The following is a 23,575-nucleotide window of genomic DNA, read 5'->3' as shown; positions in this document are numbered from 1 at the left end:
TTTAATAATGGAGATATGCAAAAAAATAATGACGGATCACTAAGTAATCAAAAAATTTATGCGATCAAACTAAAACTACAATACACGTGATGCGACCCTGTCTTGCGAAAGGAAAAGCTAGCAAACAAATTACTTTGAACCCATCAAAGTATATCAAGCCAACACTTGTCGCACGCGTGAGATTACTATCTGGCTAGTGGAGAAGAAACGAATTGCACTAGACAAGTGCACAAACACAGAACGAAGTGTAAATCAATAGACACACATGGGCACAAATACAAATAAGTAGACTTTAACCCTAGATCTCTTGCAACTACAAACTCTCATGTCACTTTAAATTCTCAATTGTTCCAAAAACTAAAGCAATCAGAATTCAGAAGTTGACCCATCTGTATATCTCAAGCAAAGAATCACAAACATAATCACCAATCTACTTAAACTCTCAATAACGCATATCAAGCTAACAAGTTCAACCATAAACAGAAGTCTCTGGTGCGAGACAGAGGAAACCACAAGGAGGAACTACGATAAAAACATGCTAAGAATCAATTTACTTCAACGTCAATATGCTCGCAGCAGAGAAAATCAAGGAGAGACTAATCTAGAAGACAGTACTTTAATATCAACATTGAATACTGTTGGTGATATTACAATTTACACCAAACCAGTGCAGAAAATGTACATAAATTTAATATTAAAATTTATGCTGAGTCGCGGAATTCTCGCTCTCTTTAAGAAGATTCAAGCCCTCTAACGGTAACAAACCAGTGCAGTAGAGAATCTCTGACTTGTTCCCTAACGGTAACAAACCAGTGCAGTAGAGAATCTCTGACTTGTTCCCTCCAGGATATAACAGCCCGATAATTTATCGTATGGTTCGGACCTACTCTGCACAAGTAGGAGAACCCAAAGCTCCACAATAAAAACACCGTTACACTTAGCCCAAGACTCTCACTCTCATATTAAATTTACAAGCAATTTGTTTAGAGAATAAAGATGGAGAAAAATACTTAGGAGAAGTTGGCTTATGGCTCTATGGCTAGGGTTGCCTCTTATGTATGTAAAGCCTCCCAAGCAAGCCTTATATAGGCAAGAAAGAATCCAAACTAAATCTTTTCATTAATGACTAAATCTTATAGGATAGATATGAATCTAAACCATATCTTTTCATTAATAACCAAATCAAATTAGATATGATCTTGATTTTATCTAGATTTTTTATATGGATAAACATGAAAGATATGCTTGATCCTTCTAGATTAATCCTTCTAGATTGCTCTTACATATTTAAATACCCGCTAAGATAAGAGCCTCTCACACAGATATACACGTGATTTATAAAACTCTAGTACAGAAAATGTACATAAATTTAATATTAAAATAATAAATTTCCAACAAATACAACGGCAGGGTAAACTTGCTCCGCGTTACACATTTTTATCTTCCAGCTAAATAAAATAATGCAAAACAGCCAAGAACTCAAACACAAACAATTACGCTACATCCTTTTTCATCTTTCCTCATTCAAATGGTTAGATAAATCAACTTATCTCGTCCTTATACAGAAAAATGGCACATAAAAAACAAAACTGTGCATACTTTCCAAATTTGATTATTGACCTGCCCTTCGGAAGAAGTGTTCTATTTGCAAGCTTCCTTGAGATGGCGAAGTACCTGATTTGGCTCCATACTTGCATCTCTTTGCCGCATGTGAAGTTTCCATACCATCCTGCACATGAAGAACCCGAAAAAAACTTAACCCTCCGTTCCAACGATTCAAGTGTTGAACAAATTCGTACTGAAACACAACATTAAACCTAATGTTGAAGACCGTTTTCAATAAAAAAAAAAAAAAAAGTTAATGAAGAGAAGGCCCACCAATGATGACTGATGTGGAGATCTCAGCACTTTAATTTTGCCACCTTTACCATCAGCTCCAACAGCAACTAAATTACCACTACTTGCACTTGATCCTTGCATTGCCGCAGATGATACCCCTGACCCGTTACCCTGGACCCGCTTGCACCATTTACCCAAGTGCCTTTTAGTTCCATCAGGACCTAGCAACCCACCAGTAAAGCAGAGATCTCCTGGAGGTTTAGCAAGTTTGAGTTAGAATTAAATGAATACTTTGGAAACGTTACATGTCAACTTATTTCAGTGAAGCAGCATAGATCACTTGAAACTATATTATATCAACCGGAAACCAATCTGTTGTCAGTGGGAGTTATTCTGCAAAGCATCAACTCAATTAGCTTACTTGCAACTTATCAAGCCTAACTAAACTTCCAATCCAGAGGGGTGAAGATTACCTGGTTGGTAAATTGGAACTGGACTTGGAATTTCCTGTTCAACACTAACGAACGACTGAACTTGTTTAATGTCATCAAGAATTAACACTGTGTCCTTGTCGATAGCAGCAGATGAAGTGGGCATCATTTCAATATTACTGTCACATGGTCTGTAAACTTCACCTTTTGTATCTGAAGCTGCCTCTGGCTTTGACAAACAGCTTTTCTCAACAGCAAAATCCTCAAGGATCTGATGTTCCAAATCAGGTCGTGAAATCTCACGCATGTCATTCACGACAGTAGAAACTTCTGGCTCATCCTCGTCTAAAATAACGTAGGAATGTTTCACTTTGTCAACAGCAATGGTACTTTTATCATCTTTAGCATTAGTTATGCTTGCATCTTTGGAAGGCTTCAACTTTTCTATTTTCCAAGAAAATAAGTGATTGGTTGTGCTTTCAATTTGATCCAAATGAAATTTTTGTTGAGCAGGTTCCTCCAAAAGACAGTCTGGGTGCTTGTTGATGGATGAAGAATTAGAATTCTGTTTCGCACCATTCGGTAAAACTGAACCAGGAGTATCTTTTTTGGAAGATTTTAAAGCCCTCAAGATTTCATTATCTTTCACCTCAACTGCTATCTCCAGTTCTTGTATCCTTGCCTGAAAAGTGAAAAGGTTCACACATTAAATGACAGCCAGTTTAAGCAATTAACTATTGTGGATCCAATTACTGAACTGGTAGTCAATTTACCTTCAGTTTTGTTATTTTCCTCTTTTTTTTCTCAAGTTTACGAAGAGAACTTCCTAGACCATTACATTTCGCCATCAAATCTTTGTAACATCTGTGGAAAGCCAGGCAGATCTGAATTACATGCCAACTAAAGCAAAGGACAGTGGAACTTGTGGAATTATAAACTACAAGAAATGTAATAGCAGTTCCAACAGGACTTAATTCAAAGTCCAGCACTACAAAATAATAAGAAGCACACGTTTCAGCCAGCACCAATGCTGGTATAGAAATGAGAAATCCTGGCTATCCAGCTAATAATTCAAATGCAATATAACATGACAATATAAACTACCAACTGAAATGTGAACAGAAAGTGGCAACAAGAAGATACATACTAACCACATGCCCACAATTATGTAACATGGAGACTTCATTCTTACCTATGTCACACACTCGACACTGGGGTTAGGATACTGTACCAGCATGAGTAGTCGGAGTGTTGGACATTTAGCAGACAAGCATGTCTAATATTTGATTTTACCAAAACTTTCCAATAAAGTTCCCTATAATACATGTCTGTGATGAAAGCCTAAAGGGGCATATTCATGTTTACTTGCATAGGCTATATTGCATTTGCTTGATGTCACTTTCTCTTCTGTTTACCATTGAATTTCTGCTACCATTGGGATTTTTACAAAAGAAATAGTCCAGCTTTTGTGGTAATGATCGAGATTTTGAGATAGATAAATTAGAGTACAATTGTTAGGGGCATGTTTTAACACTCGTGTGTAGCTCAATTCGAGACGCCTGTAACCTAGGAAATTAGTAGATAAATCTGATGCTTAGGCAAAAAATTGCACCTGATGCTCATACCTCGTTCCATGCAAGATACATCCACATTACACAGGCGGTTGAAACAAAGACTATCATCTTCGCAGTTAAACAAATCGAGTCTCAAACTAGAACTGAATCTAATTGCTGATAGACGCGATCCAGAATTTGAAAAGACTGTCAGAGAGAGAGAGAGAGGGGACTTACTTGTTGCGGAAATCCAATGTCTTCACTAAAGTGGATACCTCATCCTTGTTGCTGGCCTTGTTACCTAAAGAAGCAAGCTTCAAAACCTCTTCTTTCTCCAAGTTCCAATCGCAGGCCCTGGTTGTAAACCAGATAACTAGAATAATCCAACAAATTTGTGCAGGAAAACATAACATAAATTGTTAGTCCGCTAGCATAAAGGTACTTACAGCTTTAATTCTGCTAGCTCTTTGGCCAAGGCCATATTCCTTTGCTGTAGACTTGTGGATTCCAACGATTTTTTAGCAAGTTCCTACAATGAACAAACTGATAATGTTACATTTTACTACAACGTGGACATTTGGTGCATGAATGGGAAGATTTGGTTGGTAGTTGGAAGAGCTTCATTAGCCATAATACGAACTCAACGGACTCAAAAGACCATATACCTCTGATTTCAGATGAAGCAACTGTTGAATAGACTGAATCCGCTGTTGAATTGACACATTCTGCTGCATAACTACATTCTTCGACGCTGCTTCTGTCTCAGTCTGCTTCTTGCTTAAACTCAGCTGACACAAAAGTTTCCATAATCAGATTACTTGAAAGCAACTACAATAATCACGCATCAAATATGTTACTAAAGCCAATTATATATTTAATGATGGTAATCGCGAGTTTCTCCATTTGTTTAAAATAAATGTAAAACTCTAGGCATACCCATCTTAATCTTCACAGTAGAAGGCACGACGGTGATGCATATTCTCCAATATAAGTCCCCCATTCTTTCCTTTCCTCACAATTTGTCAAGAAAGAAAAAACGAGGTGCCAAGAACCAATGAACCAACCTCTTATTGGCTGTGTTTACTACATGCCCTCGACAAGAAAATAAACCGCAGCCAGTGTGTTTGGAATGGTTGACTATGATGGAAATGGTGTATGAAAAAGGAACTAGATGGAGTTTAAAATAGGAATTAAGTTACTTGTACCCAAAAAGGTTCCTGATTGGCATTTACATCCCTTTACAAACTTATCGAATTTCATTTAATAAGATCCCTTTTTTAATGTCAATAAACTGAACAGAATTGTGTACAAAGCCTTTTCCTTTTCGACTCCTTTCAACCCAATTCCCAATCACACCAATGGGAAACATTTCCTTTCACAATTAGCTCCAAATACAAAAAGGGAGGTTGTTTTAGCCCATTGTTTTTGTTTCCTATATTGAAATGCAATTGCTGAAAGGGTATGGAGGCAAATTTTCTTGTCAACCAAAAATGCACTGAATACAAGCCCACAAAAATTTTCCAAGGTCCAATATCTGAATATCATTCTTTTCTTGTTCTCTTTCTTTTCCTAAACCAATGTGTACCTATAACTTACCTTGAGAGCTACTTTTACAGTTTAGATTTCAAAGTTGGTTGGATATCAGCGCAGCACGCACAGTCAATATTGTCCATGGATTCTCCATACTCGGTGTTTTTGTTTCCTGAATTTTCTGATCATCCAAAAAAGATGGTAATGAAACTAAACTACCTCCTCTTTGATTTCTTTGACATCATTCTGAGAACGCTCTAGAGCCGAACGGAGCCCCAAAATCTTCCCCTCCAATTTCTCAAACTCCCTGCTCAACTCCCCTGGATTTTCTTCGCAGTTGATTGGTTGCTGAGAGAGAGCCTGATCACCAACTGACTGGAAATAAAGCCGATTCACACTCGCCTCTGAACAGGTCTGCTTGCATACAGGACAGTTTTTCTTCTTTGCATTTGAACAGTACTCGAACCATTGTTGAATGCTAGGGTTTCACAGAGGTTTCAAGAACACATCGTGTCAATTTCATTCTCAACAGCATACGTAAACATGCAATAAAGTTTAATATAGCGAACAAACTCCCCTCAGTCATGAGCCAACATGGACCCTTTCGCGCAAGATTCATGAGATTGAGATTTCTTTCTCAAATCAAGAATTTGGAAGAAGCGCGAGTCATTGCCACACTAAGAGGATGCATGTTAAGAGGTCGTGCAACATGAAGACATTGATAGCAATATGGGGAAGTTCCCATCAAATGGGCCGTACAATATAATTCACTCCGTAACACGTATTTGCTATTGTCGCGATAATCAAACACTAAAACGGGCTGTAAAATTTTTCTTCCAAGAACCATTGTTGAAGACTAGGGTTTCGCATGGGGAAAAAAAACACATCTTGTCAGTGTCGTGGGCAATATAATACGAATATATACGCAGTATAAGGTTGTTAAAAAAGTGAATTTACGGGGGCTATGAGTAAAAGGGGACTGACCAGAGCTCGTGAAAGACGTGACCGCAAATGGAGATGGATTGGAGGTCTTCAGTGATGGGGTTGAGATCCTCGTAGCAGATTGAGCATATGGTCTTGGCAAATGTGTTGTTGCCACCACACACCATTCTCTCTCTCTCTCTCTCTCTCTCTCTCTCGCTCGCTCGACTGTGCTGTGTGTATTTTGTGGGGAAGATGGAGCGAATTTTGAAAAACGAAAATTTGGATAAGCGGGAGGGATGGGAAATTAGACCAGGATCGGATCGGATCGGAGGCAAGCACGAAAACGAAGCGGGTGCATATTGGACGGGTCATGTTTGTTGAGACGTGAGAAGCCCGTCACTGCGAAGCCCAATGGCATATCTACAGTGTACAAGGGTCGTGTACAAAGTAGACATGTGTTAGAAATAGAGTCAGCTCACTTATATGGAATAGGCCGTGGGAGTCAATCATTGGCAATAACAAATGTTGATTTATTTCTATCCTGATTGGTATTTATTTTTTCAATTGTGCATCCCCTTTGTAGATTTTCAGCATAGCTTAGTGTGATTGTGGACTTATTTTTTCAATTACGCATCCCCTTATATGAAATAGGCCGAGTGTAGATATGTTTTTTTACAAATGAGTGTGAGTCGATTTTATTTCCATAAAGTCGCGATCAAGCTCTCTTTGAAAAACCCATTCAACAACACCAACTACTAGTAGCTCAACTCTAGAATAAGCTCACAAACCCATACTCAATGGCTCAAACTTAAATTCTGCCCTATTTTTAGAGTACTGCTATAGGTACATATATACACGAAAAGGGGTGCTCCGATCAAGCACCCTACACACCTCGGATGACATTGATTCCCGCGTCGGGCCCCTCGGTTTTTTTTTTTAGAATTTTTGAACGGCTCGGATCGGCCGTCCGGTGGCCGGAGACGGCCCACCGGCGGCCGTCGGTAGGATTTCGGTCCCAATTTTTCTGTACCGGTATCTTTACTGCTATTTTTATCAGGTATAGTAGCTTTTTATGGTACATGATATACGATATATTATGTTATAAAGATGTTGTAATTGGAAAGAGAAAAGCAAAGACACAATAAAAAATGAAAAGGGGAGTGGAAATGAGTTGCAAGTCGAGCTTATTTACTTAGCGATCAAAATAAGTTGGTTGAATTTGGTTTCTCTATACCTAAGTACATGAAAAATTATGCCATGAGATATAAATTTATACGAGTGCGTAACGAACATAATTTGATTGTGAAACAGTGACGCAGTTGTAAAAAGTATAATTTGTATCATATTTTGGGTACCATATGAAGTATTATCATCGTATTGAATTATATTAGTAGAATTTGCTCCACTACATAACAAATGGGGCATATTTTATTTATATAGTAGTGACACATCACATGACACCCAACATATGGTACTTAAACATGGTCGACAAAGCATTAGGGTAAATTTAAAACAGGTTTAATGTCCAATTAGAGAAATTGCATAGAACGCACAGGGTTTACATTGTTATTAAATTAGAAGTCAAAGGATTTGAGCTGGAAATTAAAACTATGTGGAGTAATTCGTGTCACGCATCAAACTCTAGGGTTCCTAACGTATTTTTTGCGATAGATTTTCAATTCCTATGCGAGTGTGCGACCAAAAACCAGACGCGGCCGATGATCGGAGAAAGAATCAGAAGCAGCCCAAAATCTTGAATCGAACAGGTACTATCTCTATCTCTCTCTCTCTCTCATCGTCCATCTCTCCGTTTTTATGGGTAAATTTCTACTAACTGAACACTCCCCTGGAGTATTGGTATGTCCGATCCACGCACCCGCAGTGAATAAATTTAACCCATTTTCAGATGCAGATGTAGTCGTTGTACCATACATTTAGGGCCCAATATTTTCATCAAAATATTTTTTGGGGGTGGCCTTAGGCAGTGGATTTCTAGGCTTCTGTTAGGGGCCGGTCCTGGTTACTCCTTGCCAAATCTGATTGGAATTCCAGCTGTATGATTTATGCCAAGTCTCATGTTTTTTTTTTGTTTTCCCTGATGTATTTTACATGGTATAGATGAAAGAGGGTAGAGAGAGAATGAAGACTGAGAAAGTTTCTATACCCACTGTTAATACCGGTCCTCTTGTGCTTGACGAAGAAGATTTTAAGGTAAAGGCTCAAATTCATGCTTTTGATATTCACACTAGTCGCTAACCGAACTTCGTATGGTGCTTAGCTGTCATTTTGCCTGATTATTCACGTCTGTGCAGGGGGACTTCTCATTTGATGCATTGTTTGGGAACTTGGTAAACGAGCTTCTCCCGTCATACCAAGAAGAGGAAGGAGATTCATTAGAAGGACATAGTAATATCAGTGCACATGATTCATTGCAAAATGGGAACTTGCGCATTACATCTGATGCGGGAAGATCAGCACAAGGGTTGTCGAGCCCTCTGTTTCCGGAGGTGGATGCTTTGTTGTCTCTGTTTCAGGATTCTTGTAGGGAGTTGATTGATCTTCGGAAAAAGGTATGTATTTTGTGCAACTTTGTCCAGATTAGGTCATTGGGGCTGTCATTTTGTGAATTAAATGTAGGTTTGTTTGGTTAAAGATTGATGGAAGGCTTCACAATCTCAAGAAAGATGTCGTCATCCAAGATTCCAAGCACCGCAAGACACTCGGAGAGGTCAGTTGATAGGGCAAGCGTAGGCGCTAAATCTTTATTCCCATTTGAAATAAGTTGCTTTTGAACAGCTTGAAATGGTGCATGTTTTTACTTTTTCCACTTGTAGTAAGTTAGAAACTTTAAAACCTGTTTCAGTGGGAATACATGACCGTAAATGGGTATGTTTGCAGTGTTCTCAATCTTTATGTGTTAGGAATGGGCGGTAGTACATGTGGAAGAATAAATGCATACGGCGACGGTTGACATTTACGTCTTTTATGATCAAACTAACTCTGTTGATGCTTCCTTGCCTCTGCTAAAATGGCTCAATGTTTCTCATGTGTGATCATGTTGGGATGTGCGAACTTCATGGAAGTACGCAGTTTATGAACAGTTCGATGAATCTGAAAGTTCACAGATAAAAAAGTGCTGTTTTCTTTCCTCTTTTAATGGATGTCTCAATATTCAGCTGGAAAAAGGTGTAGATGGCTTGTTTGGTAGCTTTGCAAGGTTAGATTCACGCATTTCAAGCGTTGGACAGACTGCTGCCAAAATTGGAGATCATCTGCAGGTAATTGTGGAAAATTAGAATTATCTATTGCTTCTGATGTTCTTCTTTATATTATTATTAGTTGTCTGTATCCGGAGTTTGTCATATTTTTTGTGACGATATGGTTCATGTGATTCTCTCTCATTAGAGTGCAGATGCTCAACGCGAAACTGCTAGCCAAACTATAGAACTTATAAAGGTGGTGCCTTCCCACATATGATATTAGTTTTTTTTTTTTTTTTTATCAGCATAGTTGGGTATTATTTGCTCATAATTCAGTAACACCGTTTAGTTTTATTTTGACACTGCAGTACTTGATGGAGTTCAATAGCAGTCCAGGCGACCTAATGGAACTTTCACCTTTATTTTCTGATGATAGTCGTGTTGCCGAGGCGGCTTCAATTGCACAGAAATTGCGTAAGATGGCCGCACTTTCTTGCTAAGCTTTTAGAATCAGGCATCTCAACAACCTTTTCACTGTCTTGTATTACTGCAATGATGTTCAAATTTCTCCTACCTTTCTTACTAAGCCTTTTTCCTCTTGCTACTTGGCTGATTAAATGCAGGGATTTATAAAAGGATTCATTTCCACCTTGATAACTTGTCATTTTTTTTTTTACCACATTCCCACCGTTTCATCTAAGCTATGTGAATCTGTTGTTGCTGTTTTTCCCCCTTAACAAATCTGTTGTTCCATTCTGATTGTGGTTCTTTTTGTGTCCTTGTCCATTCATAATTGCACCAATTGCCATGCCTCACAGACGTTAGCTTGCTTCGGGTAGCGTGGTTTCTGGTAGACGTAGCTAAAGTTGCTTGGGGTGGACATAGTTTTGAGCCTAGATATGCATATGAAGTGGGAAGAATTGATAGGAGTTGGTGGAAGGTGCCATTGGAGGCGAATGGGAGGAAGTACTTTTTAGTTAATTGTATTTTTTACTTGTAACATTAAGTCGGTTCCTTCATAGCAAGTGTATGTTTTTGGAGGATCACTTTTTATGTTGTTCCTTTGACTTGTGCAAAACCTTCATACATTTGAGAATCAGTTTCCATACGAGGATCCCCTCTAAGCATCCATGGCTGAATGCTTAAAAACGCGGAAAGTTGTTTATAAATTTGACTTGTGCTTCCAAATGACTAATTAGGGTAGTATAGGATCCATGCATTAATATAGGAAAGTAGATTTGAAATCATTACTCGTGGCTAAATTAGTAAATTTTGTATGGTAGGATTTTTAAATTTGAAGGTAGGATGTGAAATGCAGGGTCAAATCAATATCTCATGGAAAAGACGCCCATAATCTTGACTCTTGAATTGGGGTGTGCCACTTGATCGTTTTCCTAATTCAGCTCCATCTAAGATTGATAATTAACAGCGTATTTAGTTATGATGGGAGAACAAGGGTGGTCATATGGGTTCAAGCCGTTAGTCCTTTCGTTTTACGTGAAGTTTGAATTGTTTTATAGGGAACGTGATCTATCCACATGAATGATCTTTTATTTATTCTACTCCTATAATCTATTATTTCTCTGGTTTGGGTTGAGTGCCCTCTTTTATGGAATCATTCAGACATTGACGTGCATAAATTTCTAATAAAATTTAAGCTCTCTTGCTGCTGGTCTATTTTAGGGTCATTTGCTGAAGAAGATATTGGAAGACAAGGGATAAGTACACCATCAATGGCAGGAAATGCAACTGCAAGCAGAGGACTGGAGGTTGCAGTTGCTAATCTTCAAGAATACTGCAATGGTAAGTCACTTTTTTTTTTTTTTTTTCCTTTCTTGTGGGCAGCTTTTATGACAAAAGTTAGACGCGAAGATGCAAGCAAATGTAGAGTTAACTATGGTGAACAGTTGAATCAGTGAAATGCCCTGTTGCATGAAGCAAAGAATTTTCTTCCGGGCAGAGAAGAATCATTGAACACAGAAAAGCACATTAAACAAGATCAAGAGAATCTAAAAGATCATCAATTTACTAATACAAGATAGCAATGAAGAGCTGGAAAATATCATTAATACACCGTGTCAAATGTAATAGCTGAATCGGGGGTAAGCTGCATAGAATAAGTAATTTGAGAAGAACTGAGTTGGAGGAATCTTTCAAGGTTGGAACTAATGTAGCTCAAGAGTCCCTTTCAAGTGATGCTTTTTGTGAGGACGATGCCCTTTCTGCTATTGTTGCATTGCAAGGACAGAAACTATAGATTGGTTGCCGGAAAGAGTGTTTTAATGACTTCTGTTATTGGATTGGAATGTGCAATATTCATGACATATATAGTGGACCTATGTAAGTGATGATGTTCTTCTCCTTCAGGTGTTCTGTTCTTGTTTTGTCTTATTTGCTTTTTGTCTTTATGGTGATCCATGTTTGAAGTCTAGCTGATAAGAGCCATGTCGCATCCTATTTTTTTGTCGTCATGTTTTTCCCCTTAAAAGTTTCAATTGTGTGCTGCATTAAGTAACTGATGACTTCACGAGGAATGATAGAAATCTTAGGTTTAGATATGCGTGATAGGATTTGCTGTTTTTTGCCTCGTACTAACCATATGTTATAACTTCCCAAGAGGAGTGCCATTGGTGATTTGAGTGTGGATCTGTGAGCCGAGAGCAGACGTTTTCAGATTCATAATTTCAGGAAGACAGTATCAACATCTATTTTCTCTAAATTGTAGATGTTCTTTTTCCCCAATCTCTATTGTTGGCAATTGTTTCTATTGAAGGCCACTTCACTTGGGGCTGCCGATTCTTAGACAGTTCCAAATCTATGTTCTAGTAACTCTCATTTTTAGATTAACAGCTCTTTCTTTTTTTTCTCTTTTTTTATTTTATTTTATATATATATATATCTTCAGTTTTGAAGGATTAGGGTTTAAGAACCAAGGAAATCTGTAAATCCTTATCCCCAACTACCCATTACTTTTTGCAGAACTAAAAAAATACAAAATTGTAGGATACAGGAGACTTTGTCTATCTGGGGCTCTTATATCTTCAATCATATTTTTCAAAAGTAGAACAATTTTTTTGGACAATTTTGGTTATATATTAATTAAAATTTGTTGTTTCGGCTTTTCCTTCCTGGTTAGAATTGGAGAACAGATTGTTGGCTCGATTTGATGCAGCATCACAAAGAAGAGAATTGTCTACCATGGCAGAGTGTGCCAAAATTTTATCTCAGGTCAGTTACTTGAACTTTGTTTTCATTATCAACACAAAAGTAAAAGATATCCTGGATGCCTTTTTGCCCCCCTAACGAATATCTCGTCAATGCAAACTAACTAAAAAATCATATGTGAAGAAGTAAACCAGGCATTAATTGACATTTTTTTCTGGGTCATCAACTAGTGAGTCTCTTCTGGTACATGCATATATTTAGATGCTAATTACTCTGCGTTGTTTTTTGCCTATTACCCGCAAAAAGGATTCATGCATGGCATATGCTACCCGAATTGTGTGGAATCTCAGTTTCGTCTAGTTTGGTTTAACTTCAAATTGCTGTTCTTGTCTCTGGATCTAAATATCATCACTGGAAAACATGAAACTATGGCGAGCTCCTTTTTTAGCTTCTCTCTGCAATGACATTAGCACTTCGTGCTTAAATACTTCATGCAAAGAATATTGCTCACTACTTTGCTGAATGTCCAATTCTTACACTAAGTATTGGTGAATCCACCGGTTGCTGTTTCACTATTTTTTTTTCCTTGGCAAAAGTCAGTATTGTAAGTTGTAGTTAGTGAGGTTTGAACCCCAGTCAAATGCGTGGGAGTACATGGTGCCTACCACTACCACCCCACTTGCACTGTTCCGCTATTTGCTAAATAGAATCACAACTGAACATCCGTAGGACTTGATGTTTCAGAATCCTATTATGGCAACTGGCAAGCAAGTTATTAGCAATAACACCCAAAATTAATGTCCTTGGGGAGACTCTCCCTCTACGAATTTTCTAGAAGATAGTGTGATGTACCAATCAACATGCCAAGTTGTATTTCTACAACACAAATACTTTTTTGATATTACCATGTTGTCTTCTCAGTAGAGTTTTCACTAGCTTTGCTCATTGCATTAGTAATTCATGTAAGTAGAGCATTACCTTATCTGGTTACAAGTTCCTAGACGGGCGGTTGCCAGTCAACAATCTCGCAAGTATTTGGAACAGAGTTCTGTCCCTGATGTTACTGTTTTCTTGCTATGCTTGTGAATTGTGCAGTTTGTCAAAGAAAGGACGGTATGAGTACAAAAGAATTTTTTAAACACCACATTGAGTTAGAGGCCAGTTGCATAACACATGTGTGTACCTTTGATTATGATGGGTAATTCATGGTGAATTGTGATGAGTGGATGACGAAATGTCTCTTCGCTTTAAGTGATTCCGAGTTATATGCCATTTGCGGGAAAACCAGTTTTGTTTGAATCCAACTCCTAGAACAATATAGAAAAGTGAAACATGTGTATGATATCATATCTTAGAGTCTGTTCTAGTTCCTTTTCTTTTCATGTGTGGTCATTCATTTCAGAAACAAATCATGATGTTGGATGTTTGGCTTTGATTTGTTTCTGAATCTAAAAGTGCTGATGTTCATCACGTTATGATCAACTCTAAGATTCAACAAGAACCTTGAGGACCAAACGAAGTGCTATATTTTCCTTTCTTTCTGTCTTTTCTTTCCTTCTTTGACTGAGAGAAGTTATATCGATCTTCTTGTGTTACTTCTCTACAACTCTCTAACAATGGACTTTAGTCTCAATGTACTTGTAACTATAAGCTGGTGCATGAACATTTATAGGGTTCTAGATAACTCTAAATCTTGGTATTTCATTAAGAACTTCCTTTCTCTTAACAAGAGGTTCATAAACAGGCCATACGGCACCAGCGCGGATGAAGCGAAAAATATTTCTCTTACTTTATTCTTAGTCCTGACCATTTTGTTTGATAATGCAGTTCAACCGGGGGACCAGCGCCATGCAACATTATGTGGCAACCCGTCCAATGTTTATTGACGTCGAGGTCATGAATGCGGACACAAGATCAGTTCTTGGTGACCAGGGTTCCCAACCTAGTCCTAGTAATGTTGCGCGTGGCCTTGCTGCGTTGTATAAAGAAATTACAGGTTAGGAGGATTGCCATAAACACTACAACAGATTGACAGTTATTTGTTCTTCACTGAATTTGATAATTGTGCTAATACTGGTTCGTAGATACCGTGCGTAAGGAAGCTGCCACAATAACAGCTGTATTCCCTTCTCCAAATGATGTTATGTCGATTTTGGTTCAGGTATTCTGGGAATTCCCTTAATTTTTCCTTTGTGTGTTTCGTGGCAATACAATCAAATGAAGTTTAGATACCAGGATTGTATTGGCTGACAATTTCACTATTGTGAAATCTTTTCCGTGGTTATATGCAGCGAGTCTTGGAGCAACGAGTTCCTACACTTCTTGACAAGCTGTTGGTAAAACCATCTCTTGTTAACCCACCTCCTGTAGACGAAGGCGGACTACTATTAGTGAGTTGAATTACTGGTGATGTTTTTGTTCTTTCTTTGATCCCAATGTCCCTTTGAAGATAAAGCGAGATTTTAACTTCATATGTGTTTTCTGAGACATCAGTATCTTAGAATGCTAGCAGTTGCATATGAGAAGACGGAGGAACTTGCTAGAGACTTGCGTGCTGTTGGGTGTGGTGATTTGGATGTTGAAGGTAAGAATTAATTTAACTAATAGATCCAACACATGCAGCTCGAATTTGTGGAAGATTCCATGTGGCAAAGTTATATGTTTGTTAACTTTCTTTAAAAAGCTTTGTTGTTTGAAGTTACAAGTAATCCTCAGTGAGTACTGCCACTGTGCCAGTTTGGTTGTTACCTGGAAGAGCGTAACACCTTAAGCTCGTCAATGGTCAGGCTTTGACTCTTGACAACACCCCTCCACACCCCCCCCCCCCTCGTAATGGAATAAAAGATCTTTATGATGCTAAATATATCCAGAAAAAATTGTTAATATTAATTGATGTATGGGGAAACAGTTAGCAGAACCGATTTTGCTCTGGACATTTTAGTGGCAGGTGAGAGCACATAGTTCCTATAATGCTGGTAACAAGATCAAACTACTGTTCTTCTTTGTCATTGTTAGGTATTTTGAAGCTAAGATGGTGGAACCTTGTTGGTTTCAAACTGGGAAAATAGCTGAAGGACATTAGCCTTCGAAAAGAGAATTAAATACTTATGCAGGAAAGAAGTATCATGGTTTTAACCTGGAAATTGTTCAAGTGACTACAACAGTGTTGGCAGCTGTTTGACTATATCAGTTGTTTCGGTAAATGAACTTCTTTTGCATTTGGAGAACGCCTCAATAACTGGTTTTAATAAGACTTGGGGAATAAAAGAGTCACAGAGAGGTCTATGTTACATGGATCCACCGTTTTCGGCAAAGCACCCTGTCGACACAACAGGATACGAGTGGGGATATGGGATATGTGTCAGATATGGCAATGGAAGCATGGATATGGCAGGGGGAGAAGAAGAAGAGTAGGAGGAGGAAGAACACCTCCAAATGATCTGGTTTATCGGCACAAGGGCTTGCGTAATCTGGATTTCTCGGCAATAGGGCTTGCGATTCTCGATTATTGTCTAGAACTAGGGCTTGCAATCTTGATCTGACTGAATAAGGATTCATTTCTTCGCTCAATCTGGATGATCCTTCGATTTCGATCTGGTCTGGAGAAGACGACGTGCTGTTCGTGTATATCCGTGGGAGATGATGTACTTTTGGGCCAGGCGTGTTCTGGTGCATTGTATGTATACGTCTAGCATATAAATGAGCTTGATGGGATTGGAACTCTGTTTTATGTGGGCTTGTAATAGCTTGTGTGCTGTTATTGTGCTGGGGCTGTTGATTTTATGATTTACAGTATGCTTTGCACAAGATATTGAAGCCTTATACAGCTTATCCACGTGTTTGGTCCAAAGTTTTGATGTAAAAAATTTATTTGGGCAACATTTACAGTAACAATCCTATAGGAAATATATGTTATGATGGTTAGTTAACCTGTCCCCGTATCTGTATCCAGAATTGGATCCATATCGACGAATCCTTAGTTTTTTACTTTGAGGTGGCCGACCCGTATATATACACCCGCACCTGAGTCTATCTAACATAGGAATTTGTGTATCGAAATGAGCAACCATGTGTTATGGAACTATGGCCATAGAGACAATATTATCATGGAAAAGAATTAGGATGAGGTGTCCAAATCATAATGGGTTGCATTAGCGATTGCCAATCCATCATGTATACATATGAAATCCATTGCAATTTTGAAGAAAATAACTGAGGGGGTTAAAATGTTCACTTTTAGGATGATGAAGCTGAAGATTTCCATTTGTTAGATGGTAGGGGTAACACTCATGGACGGTAAAATGCGGAAAGACAAAATAGCTAATAACTACTTCAGATGGTTGGACTATGTATAAGAAAGACCAATTACTAGCAGACTATACAAATTAAGAAGAGTGATGCTGTCTGCTATAGAAATTAAGAAGAGTGATGCTGTCTACACTCTACATTATTGGTTATGCTAGGAGACGTGGTCACTAAAATCAACACATGATGTAAGATTTGGTGTTTTGTGGTTCAACTAATGTTACAGCCCTTGATCAAGTAGAATAGCAAATGGGTACTTAAGTAGCCAACCACAAGTACTGGAACTAAAATTGTTTAAATGGGTACTTATATAGTCAATCAATGAACTTCATATAAGGATTAAAATTGTTCTCTTTTTTCTTCTTGCTTTCTCTAGTATTATGTTTGTGTTGCATTATGAGCTTAATAGTTATGAGCTGAAAAGTGGCTTCAAAGCCCCATAATAGTTTTCTTAGCCTAACAGATGTTTACGTCAGTTTTTTTTTCCCACTTTTTTGTAAATGCAGCTGTAAATATTGTTTTTAAAACAAATTCTAAAATAGTGGTGAATTATGAGCTTAGTGCTGATAGGTTGTTGTTCACTACCAGTTAGTTGAAGACTTTCTGGATATTTCTAATTGAAGAGATACATAAACTACTTTTTTTTTTTAAACTTTCCATATTTAATTGAAATTACCTCATGTTGAGATTTCGTCAAGGTTCCTCTTTTACTTTGATTTCCTCCAAGCAGCTTCCTCTTTTACTTTGATTTCCTCCAAGCAGCTTCCTCTTTTGATACAGGCCTGACAGAGTCTTTATTTACGGCTCACAAAGATGAATATATTGAGCATGAGCAGGCTTCTCTGAGACAACTTTACAAGGCGAAGGTGGTTCATCTCGATTCTACTTTCTCCCTAAACCATTGTTTCTTTTTCTTTGTTTGTCTTTCTTATTTTCGTACCTTTTTGTGTGTTTTCCCTTGCTTGGTTTTGGGGGGTGGGCCAGTTTGTGTAATGATTTTAGATTCTGTTATTATCTGACGGTATGACGACCTTTTATATAATTGTGATTAGCAGATGGAGGAATTGCGTGCAGAAAGTCAGCAATCATCGGAGTCATCTGGGACAATTGGACGCTCAAGGGGAGCTTCAATAGCATCTTCTCACCAGCAGATATCTGTGACGGTGGTGACGGAATTCGTTCGTTGGAATGAAGAAGCAGTTTCAAGATGTACTTTGTTTTCATCACAGGTAAATTATAGTTCGTTGTTATATGTACTTTGTTGCCTAAAACCAATCTGTCATCTGTAATTGTTCCCTGGATGAGGGCACATACTTGGTTTCAGAATTCCTTTTCTTCAACCCACGTCCTAACATATTTTACTTCTTTGGTTTTCTTGCCAAAATTTCTTGGCTGAACCTTCTAATTTCTATTTTGATTACTGAATGCATTGGGAATTTTGATAAACCATGCCAATCAAGGTAATCTTCAGCTCATCCATTGGAATAATTCTAAAGGAAACTGAACTACCCGTAGCAACTCACTTTAACACCAATCTTAGGTAGGTAGAAGAAAAGTGCATAAATTTTAAGAAGAGCTTTGTCGGCCTCATACATGTATAAACTATAAATCTCCATGGATAAGATTCCCGGTTCTCTCATTTGTTCTTTCCATCCAAACATAGTCTTAAGGAGACAATAATTATAACCACCTAATGCGTATGGAACTTGTTTTTATCCCTGTTGCTTTTATATGTATGCATGCATAATCCATAAGTAATCAGTGCATAATGCTCCGCTTCTTCTTGGCTTATTCATGAACTAAAATAGCTTTTTGACATTTTAGGTATTTCAAAAGGTTTCCTCTCACTATTATTTCTCTTTTTATTCTGTACAGCCTGCTACCCTTGCAGCCAGTGTAAGAGCTGTGTTTACCTGCCTGTTAGACCAAGTAAGTTTTAGCTTATCTGTTTTCTGGCATGAGAGTTTGCATCAATGTCCTGGGTGCTAAACTCCCCTTTTTCCCCTTGTTTCTCTGGCTGTAGGTAAGTCAGTATACAACTGACGGGCTTGAACGAGCCAGAGATAGCCTTACTGAAGCTGCTGCTTTGAGGGAGAGGTTTGTGATTGGAACAAGTGTTAGTAGAAGGGTGGCTGCTGCGGCTGCCTCTGCTGTAACTCCTTACAATCTCCCTTTTTTTTTTTTGTGCACTCTGTTCTAAATAGCGCCTAGACTAATCAAAATAGGCTTTAAATAGAGAATTGGAAGGACAAAAGAATTTGACCAAGTTATGATTAATTGTTGATGTATAGGCAGAAGCTGCTGCTGCTGCAGGTGAAAGTAGTTTCAGATCTTTCATGGTGGCAGTTCAACGTTGTGCAAGCAGTGTGGCCCTTGTTCAGCAAGTATGTTGATTGCAATCACCATTGTCATTTACTATGTATTTTGCCTGAAGATTGTGATAGAATGGCCTGATAGTTATTGTCTATTATAATTGATTGGAACCTTTTTCTGCAGTACTTTGCAAACTCTATATCTCGGCTTTTACTACCTGTAGATGGTGCACATGCTGCTTCCTTGGAAGAGATGGCAACAGCTATGTCAAGTGCAGAGGGTGCTGCCTACAAAGGGCTTCAGCAATGTATTGAAACTGTTATGGCTGAGGTCTGTACTTGGCAAACTAACAACTACCTATTCAGGTTTAAGTGCACCAAAACCACCTATCGTTGTACAAATAGCTGTCAGGTTTAGCCAAGTGTCGGGTGGTCGCTTCATAGTTCCGCCATGTGACAGTTTGCTCTCTTAAGTATGCATTTGTTTGTTCCCCCTTCTTCAACAAACTAAATCCTTTTAAATGTCTTTTGTAGGTTGAGCGGTTGCTCTCAGCTGAGCAAAAAGTTACGGATTATCGGTCTCCTGAAGATGGCATTGCTCCTGATCATCGTCCAACAACTGCTTGCACAAGGTACACCCAACTTGACTTGGATTTAGTATTCAGACAAATATAACCGACTATAAAATATGTTATTAAATGTGAATTTGATGTCGGTGTTTTCAGGAGTGGTCTTGTTTTCGTTTACATTTTTATTTTATTTTTTTGCTTTTTGCTTGATTCTGTTCAACGTATTCAATTAGCCTCTTTATTTCTTTACCAGAGTTGTTGCATACCTTTCTCGTGTGCTTGAGGCTGCATTTACTGCACTAGAAGGTCTTAACAAACAAGCTTTCTTGACGGAATTGGTATGGTATTGTTCTTTTTGCTAATTTTCATAACTGCCAGTGATCCGTTTCCCTCTTCCTTATCTGGTTATGTTTGGTAAAACAGTTTTCTTAGCTAACAAGTAAGCATTTGTGAGAAACAAATGCAGTTTTATCATCTATGATTGGAAGATTAACAGGAGCCGCTGAATTTGTATATGTAAAACAACTGAATAGTCTTGATTCTGTGCTTCTATGTCTTTCAAGGCTTAATAACAGCAGCTATAATCTATCTTCCTCATACTTTTGCTGTGGCCTTGTGCAATCTTTATGATGTCGATGGGCAATCTTGTACCATCTTTTTCAGCAGTTTTTAGTAGTGGCTGTCTGGTACTTCATTGGCCTTTTTCGTGATGAGTGCAATGAATGTTGATATAGGGGAATCGGTTGCACAAAGGGCTACTTACTCATTGGCAGAAGTTTACATTTAATCCCAGGTAACTCCTTGCTGTTAAGCTCCATAGCCTGTTTATTATGTGGGGAGTTACATGCTCTTTGGCAAGGTAAAACACTTCGCTCATGATACTGGTTATATCTATATACTGGCGTTAAAGGTAGGGAATAGTATATTCCTTCAAAGTGTACACACTATAATTTTTGAAATTTAGAGAACTTAATTGACAAAGGGGAGAGAAATGAAAAGATATAAAATGAATTAAAATGAAACTTTTCTAGCCAAACCAAACTAAGCCTTGTTCCCTACTCAAGTCGGGTTGGGTACATAAATCCTTTTTTCCAAATGAGGTAAAAAGGTCAGAATTGTTCCCAGTACTGAAGGGGCATAGAAAGGCACTTGCATCCCAGTTCTATTCAAATGGGATGGAGAGTGGTAAATTAAGAAATTTGCTCGTCAATCCTGAAACGATACCTTCCTCAATCCGTTACTCTTGTCAATCCTGTAACTATTCATTCGTCTTTGACTCTCTTCCATGCATGCGCATGAGTAGCTAGATTAACATAACCACCAACCATGACATCAACATCAAGAATGAGATACTTAGTCCATCCTTCTGCTTCACTTATCTTTGTTTCTCTTTCAGTGGAGGACTGCGACTGAAGCGTGACATAACCGAGTATGGGGAATTTGTGCGCAGCTTCAATGCTCCTTCTGTTGACGAGAAATTTGAATTATTAGGAATGTAAGTTACAGGGGTTGGTCTGATCTCAGGGATTTAATTTTGCCTGTTCTATCGTAATTTACTGTTGCACGATATCTTTGCAGCATGGCCAATGTCTTTATTGTAGCTCCTGAAAGCCTCTCCTCTCTATTTGAGGGGACCCCAAGTATTCGGAAAGATGCACAAAGGTAAACAACGATATTGATTATGTTTTATGAGTCGAATAACATATAGGATGTACTAGCTGCAGACTTTATATGCGCGGTCATCAAAATTGAAACAAGGGGGTGTACCCTTTACTACGATCAGGGGCATTGCTTTGTGGATAGTCTTTGCTATCTGCTCCTCAGTATCGAAAGGAGCTCCCGTGTCAAATACTTTCATTCCCACCCTTGCACAACAATATGAAGACAAAGTTCTAGCTATAGCTAGAACTCAATTGTTTCCTAGTAATGCCAGTACTTCACCATGCACAGTAATTGGTAGACCCACAATAACTATACCTCCCATAGGCATCTTACTCTATGGGACTCTCTCAAGTATTGACCTCCTTGACTAGTACCGACGGTGGCTCCTCATCCAAGTAATGCATGTTTTACCAAAATAGTAGACGCAGCTTGAAACTTTAAGTTGCTTACTGACTTACTGTTAAGCTGTTACCAAATTTTGCAGAAGAAACACTTGATCTGACACAGACACTCTAACGTGGGGACAAAAAAGGAAATCAGGGCATTTCTCTTGAGGACAATGGAAAATCATGTTCTAGACATATTATATTCACTGATAATAATTGAAGGCAATATGGCACTAATTTAAAACTAAAAGGACCACTAATTAAAAATAAAAGGGCAATAGATTTCACAGCTAATATATCATTTTGTAATAACTGCATTTTATCAAAACTAAAGGTTAGGTCTGTCTCCAATCCTCCCCCGCCCATACCTCCAATGATTTAAGAATATACTGTCAATATCATAAACTTGTCATACACCATCTTGTGACATTGCCAATATTATCTACTCCAAAGAATAAGAGGTCGATAGTTATAAATCTACAATATTCTTGTCTACAATGTGTCATCCGAACTTGAATTTCACTTTTGTTTCAGAAGGAAAAAAACGTTATATGGAGCACTTATGCAGTTTGTACCAGATTTGAAAAACTGCATTACACCTTTAGCTCTCTGTCTTCTATCTAGCCGTATTTCTATTAGAGATGATAACCTGCATGATCCACGGCACATTCAGGTTTATTCAGCTCAGAGAGGACTACAAGAGCGCAAAATTGGCAGCCAGACTTAGTTCCTTGTGGCCGAGTTCTAGTTGAAATGACTAGTCATTTTTAAGAAATTGATTCCTTTAGATCAACGAGTTCTTCTGCTCACGAACCCGTACTTCAGCATCAGAGGATTGAGAAACATGTTGGTGGATAAGTTTATCATGAGGTCAATGAGCTTGCTCGTGGGAAAGATCAGGTGCATTAGCTTTTCCAATTTTTTGCATCTTCTTTATGGTTCAGTAGTTTTTATCTTGGGTTTTTACTTATCAAAAAAAATTTGCATATTCGATTTTGAGTGTATATTGCTGTGTACAAATGAATGAAAAGAACCCACTTGGTGGGTTGTATATTTTGTGTTTGAGAGTACAGATAATCGTATATCTCTGGTTTGGGTGTGATTTTCGTTTTTGGATGGTCGATGACAATGTATGGCTGTTATTTTTTGTGAATTTGACCGGATTGGCTCCAAGTTGATTGAAAATGTCAGTGGAGATTTGGATATCCAGAATCTAACTCCACCACTCTCTCTCTCTCTCTCTCTCTCACACACACACACACACACACGCACCCTGATCTTACTGTGCGAGTGAAATGGATTGACGGAAAGGGTAGGAAGTGGGAGGTTGATTTGCCATGGATTGCAATCTTCCTTTATGTCGATGGTATCTGTCATTCAAAAGATTGTGTTTTTTGAACCCTTTTTAAAACCCCTCTCCCGGTAACATACAATTGGTTCATACGTACATGAACTTGCTTGTTTGTGCTATGTCCAATACCACGCGATAGGCACGACACAGCAATTGCCCAAACTAGATACTCGAACTTGACCGATGAATTGTTCGAGACATAAACATGTTAAAAATGTAGACATAATTTCCAAATGTTGTTAGCTTGAAATCCAATCTTAAACAGATATTTTTGAAACCCGATAAGTTTTCAGTTGCCAAGAAGACAGAGAGATGGCCCTACTGACCATTGCCAAAGGGGTCCATTAT

At 38.3% G+C, this 23,575-nt stretch overlaps 2 protein-coding genes across 4 annotated transcripts; one reads left to right on the top strand and one right to left on the bottom strand.

Annotated features, from left to right (window-relative positions):
• Positions 1–1,351: 1,351 nt before the first annotated feature.
• LOC131334639 (uncharacterized) lies at positions 1,352–6,660 on the bottom strand. The gene is made up of 9 exons (XM_058369767.1): positions 6,338–6,660; positions 5,573–5,831; positions 4,489–4,611; positions 4,270–4,352; positions 4,061–4,177; positions 3,044–3,134; positions 2,313–2,952; positions 1,879–2,090; positions 1,352–1,729 (listed from the first exon to the last, which is right to left on the bottom strand). Exons 1-9 carry the CDS (start codon positions 6,460–6,462, stop codon positions 1,613–1,615), a joined length of 1,767 nt encoding a protein of 588 aa, XP_058225750.1. The 5' UTR covers positions 6,463–6,660; the 3' UTR covers positions 1,352–1,612.
• A 1,232-nt stretch (positions 6,661–7,892) lies between these two features.
• On the top strand, positions 7,893–23,081 carry LOC131334638 (exocyst complex component SEC10b). 3 transcript variants are annotated; one of them, XM_058369765.1, is made up of 26 exons: positions 8,001–8,043; positions 8,184–8,290; positions 8,396–8,488; positions 8,590–8,847; positions 8,931–9,005; positions 9,454–9,555; positions 9,683–9,733; positions 9,846–9,951; positions 11,161–11,280; positions 12,614–12,705; positions 14,470–14,638; positions 14,727–14,803; positions 14,934–15,032; positions 15,136–15,226; positions 17,728–17,813; positions 18,003–18,176; positions 18,823–18,876; positions 18,971–19,099; positions 19,239–19,331; positions 19,444–19,590; positions 19,794–19,891; positions 20,082–20,166; positions 20,563–20,621; positions 21,225–21,323; positions 21,407–21,490; positions 22,550–23,081. In XM_058369765.1, the coding sequence occupies exons 3-26, from the start codon at positions 8,396–8,398 to the stop codon at positions 22,626–22,628; spliced, it is 2,520 nt and encodes an 839-aa protein (XP_058225748.1). In that variant the 5' UTR covers positions 8,001–8,043; positions 8,184–8,290; the 3' UTR covers positions 22,629–23,081. The 3 variants fall into 3 exon arrangements, with proteins under 3 accessions (XP_058225747.1, XP_058225748.1, XP_058225749.1); XM_058369766.1 differs by having other exon boundaries at positions 8,007–8,043; positions 8,184–8,296; XM_058369764.1 differs by lacking the exon at positions 8,184–8,290 and having other exon boundaries at positions 7,893–8,043.
• The last annotated feature ends 494 nt before the right edge of the window (positions 23,082–23,575 follow it).

The sequence above is a fragment of the Rhododendron vialii genome, chromosome 7a (genome assembly GCF_030253575.1).
Source record: "Rhododendron vialii isolate Sample 1 chromosome 7a, ASM3025357v1".
In the NCBI taxonomy this organism is placed as follows: Eukaryota; Viridiplantae; Streptophyta; class Magnoliopsida; order Ericales; family Ericaceae; genus Rhododendron; species Rhododendron vialii.
Note: the sequence above shows the minus strand (reverse complement) of the source record. Positions and strands in the feature narration are given on the sequence as shown.

Excerpts from the sequence above, each read along its gene's own strand:
- LOC131334639 (XM_058369767.1), bottom strand. The coding sequence starts at position 6,462 with ATGGTGTGTGGTGGCAACAACACATTTGCCAAGACCATATGCTCAATC. Across the intron at positions 5,832-6,337 it reads CACGTCTTTCACGAGCTCTG|CATTCAACAATGGTTCGAGT; the intron begins GTCAGTCCCCTT and ends GTGAAACCCTAG. Across the intron at positions 2,953-3,043 it reads GGAAAATAACAAAACTGAAG|GCAAGGATACAAGAACTGGA; the intron begins GTAAATTGACTA and ends TTCACTTTTCAG.
- LOC131334638 (XM_058369764.1), top strand. The coding sequence starts at position 8,396 with ATGAAAGAGGGTAGAGAGAGAATGAAGACTGAGAAAGTTTCTATACCC. Across the intron at positions 14,804-14,933 it reads TTATGTCGATTTTGGTTCAG|CGAGTCTTGGAGCAACGAGT; the intron begins GTATTCTGGGAA and ends GGTTATATGCAG. Across the intron at positions 15,227-17,727 it reads TGGTGATTTGGATGTTGAAG|GCCTGACAGAGTCTTTATTT; the intron begins GTAAGAATTAAT and ends CTTTTGATACAG.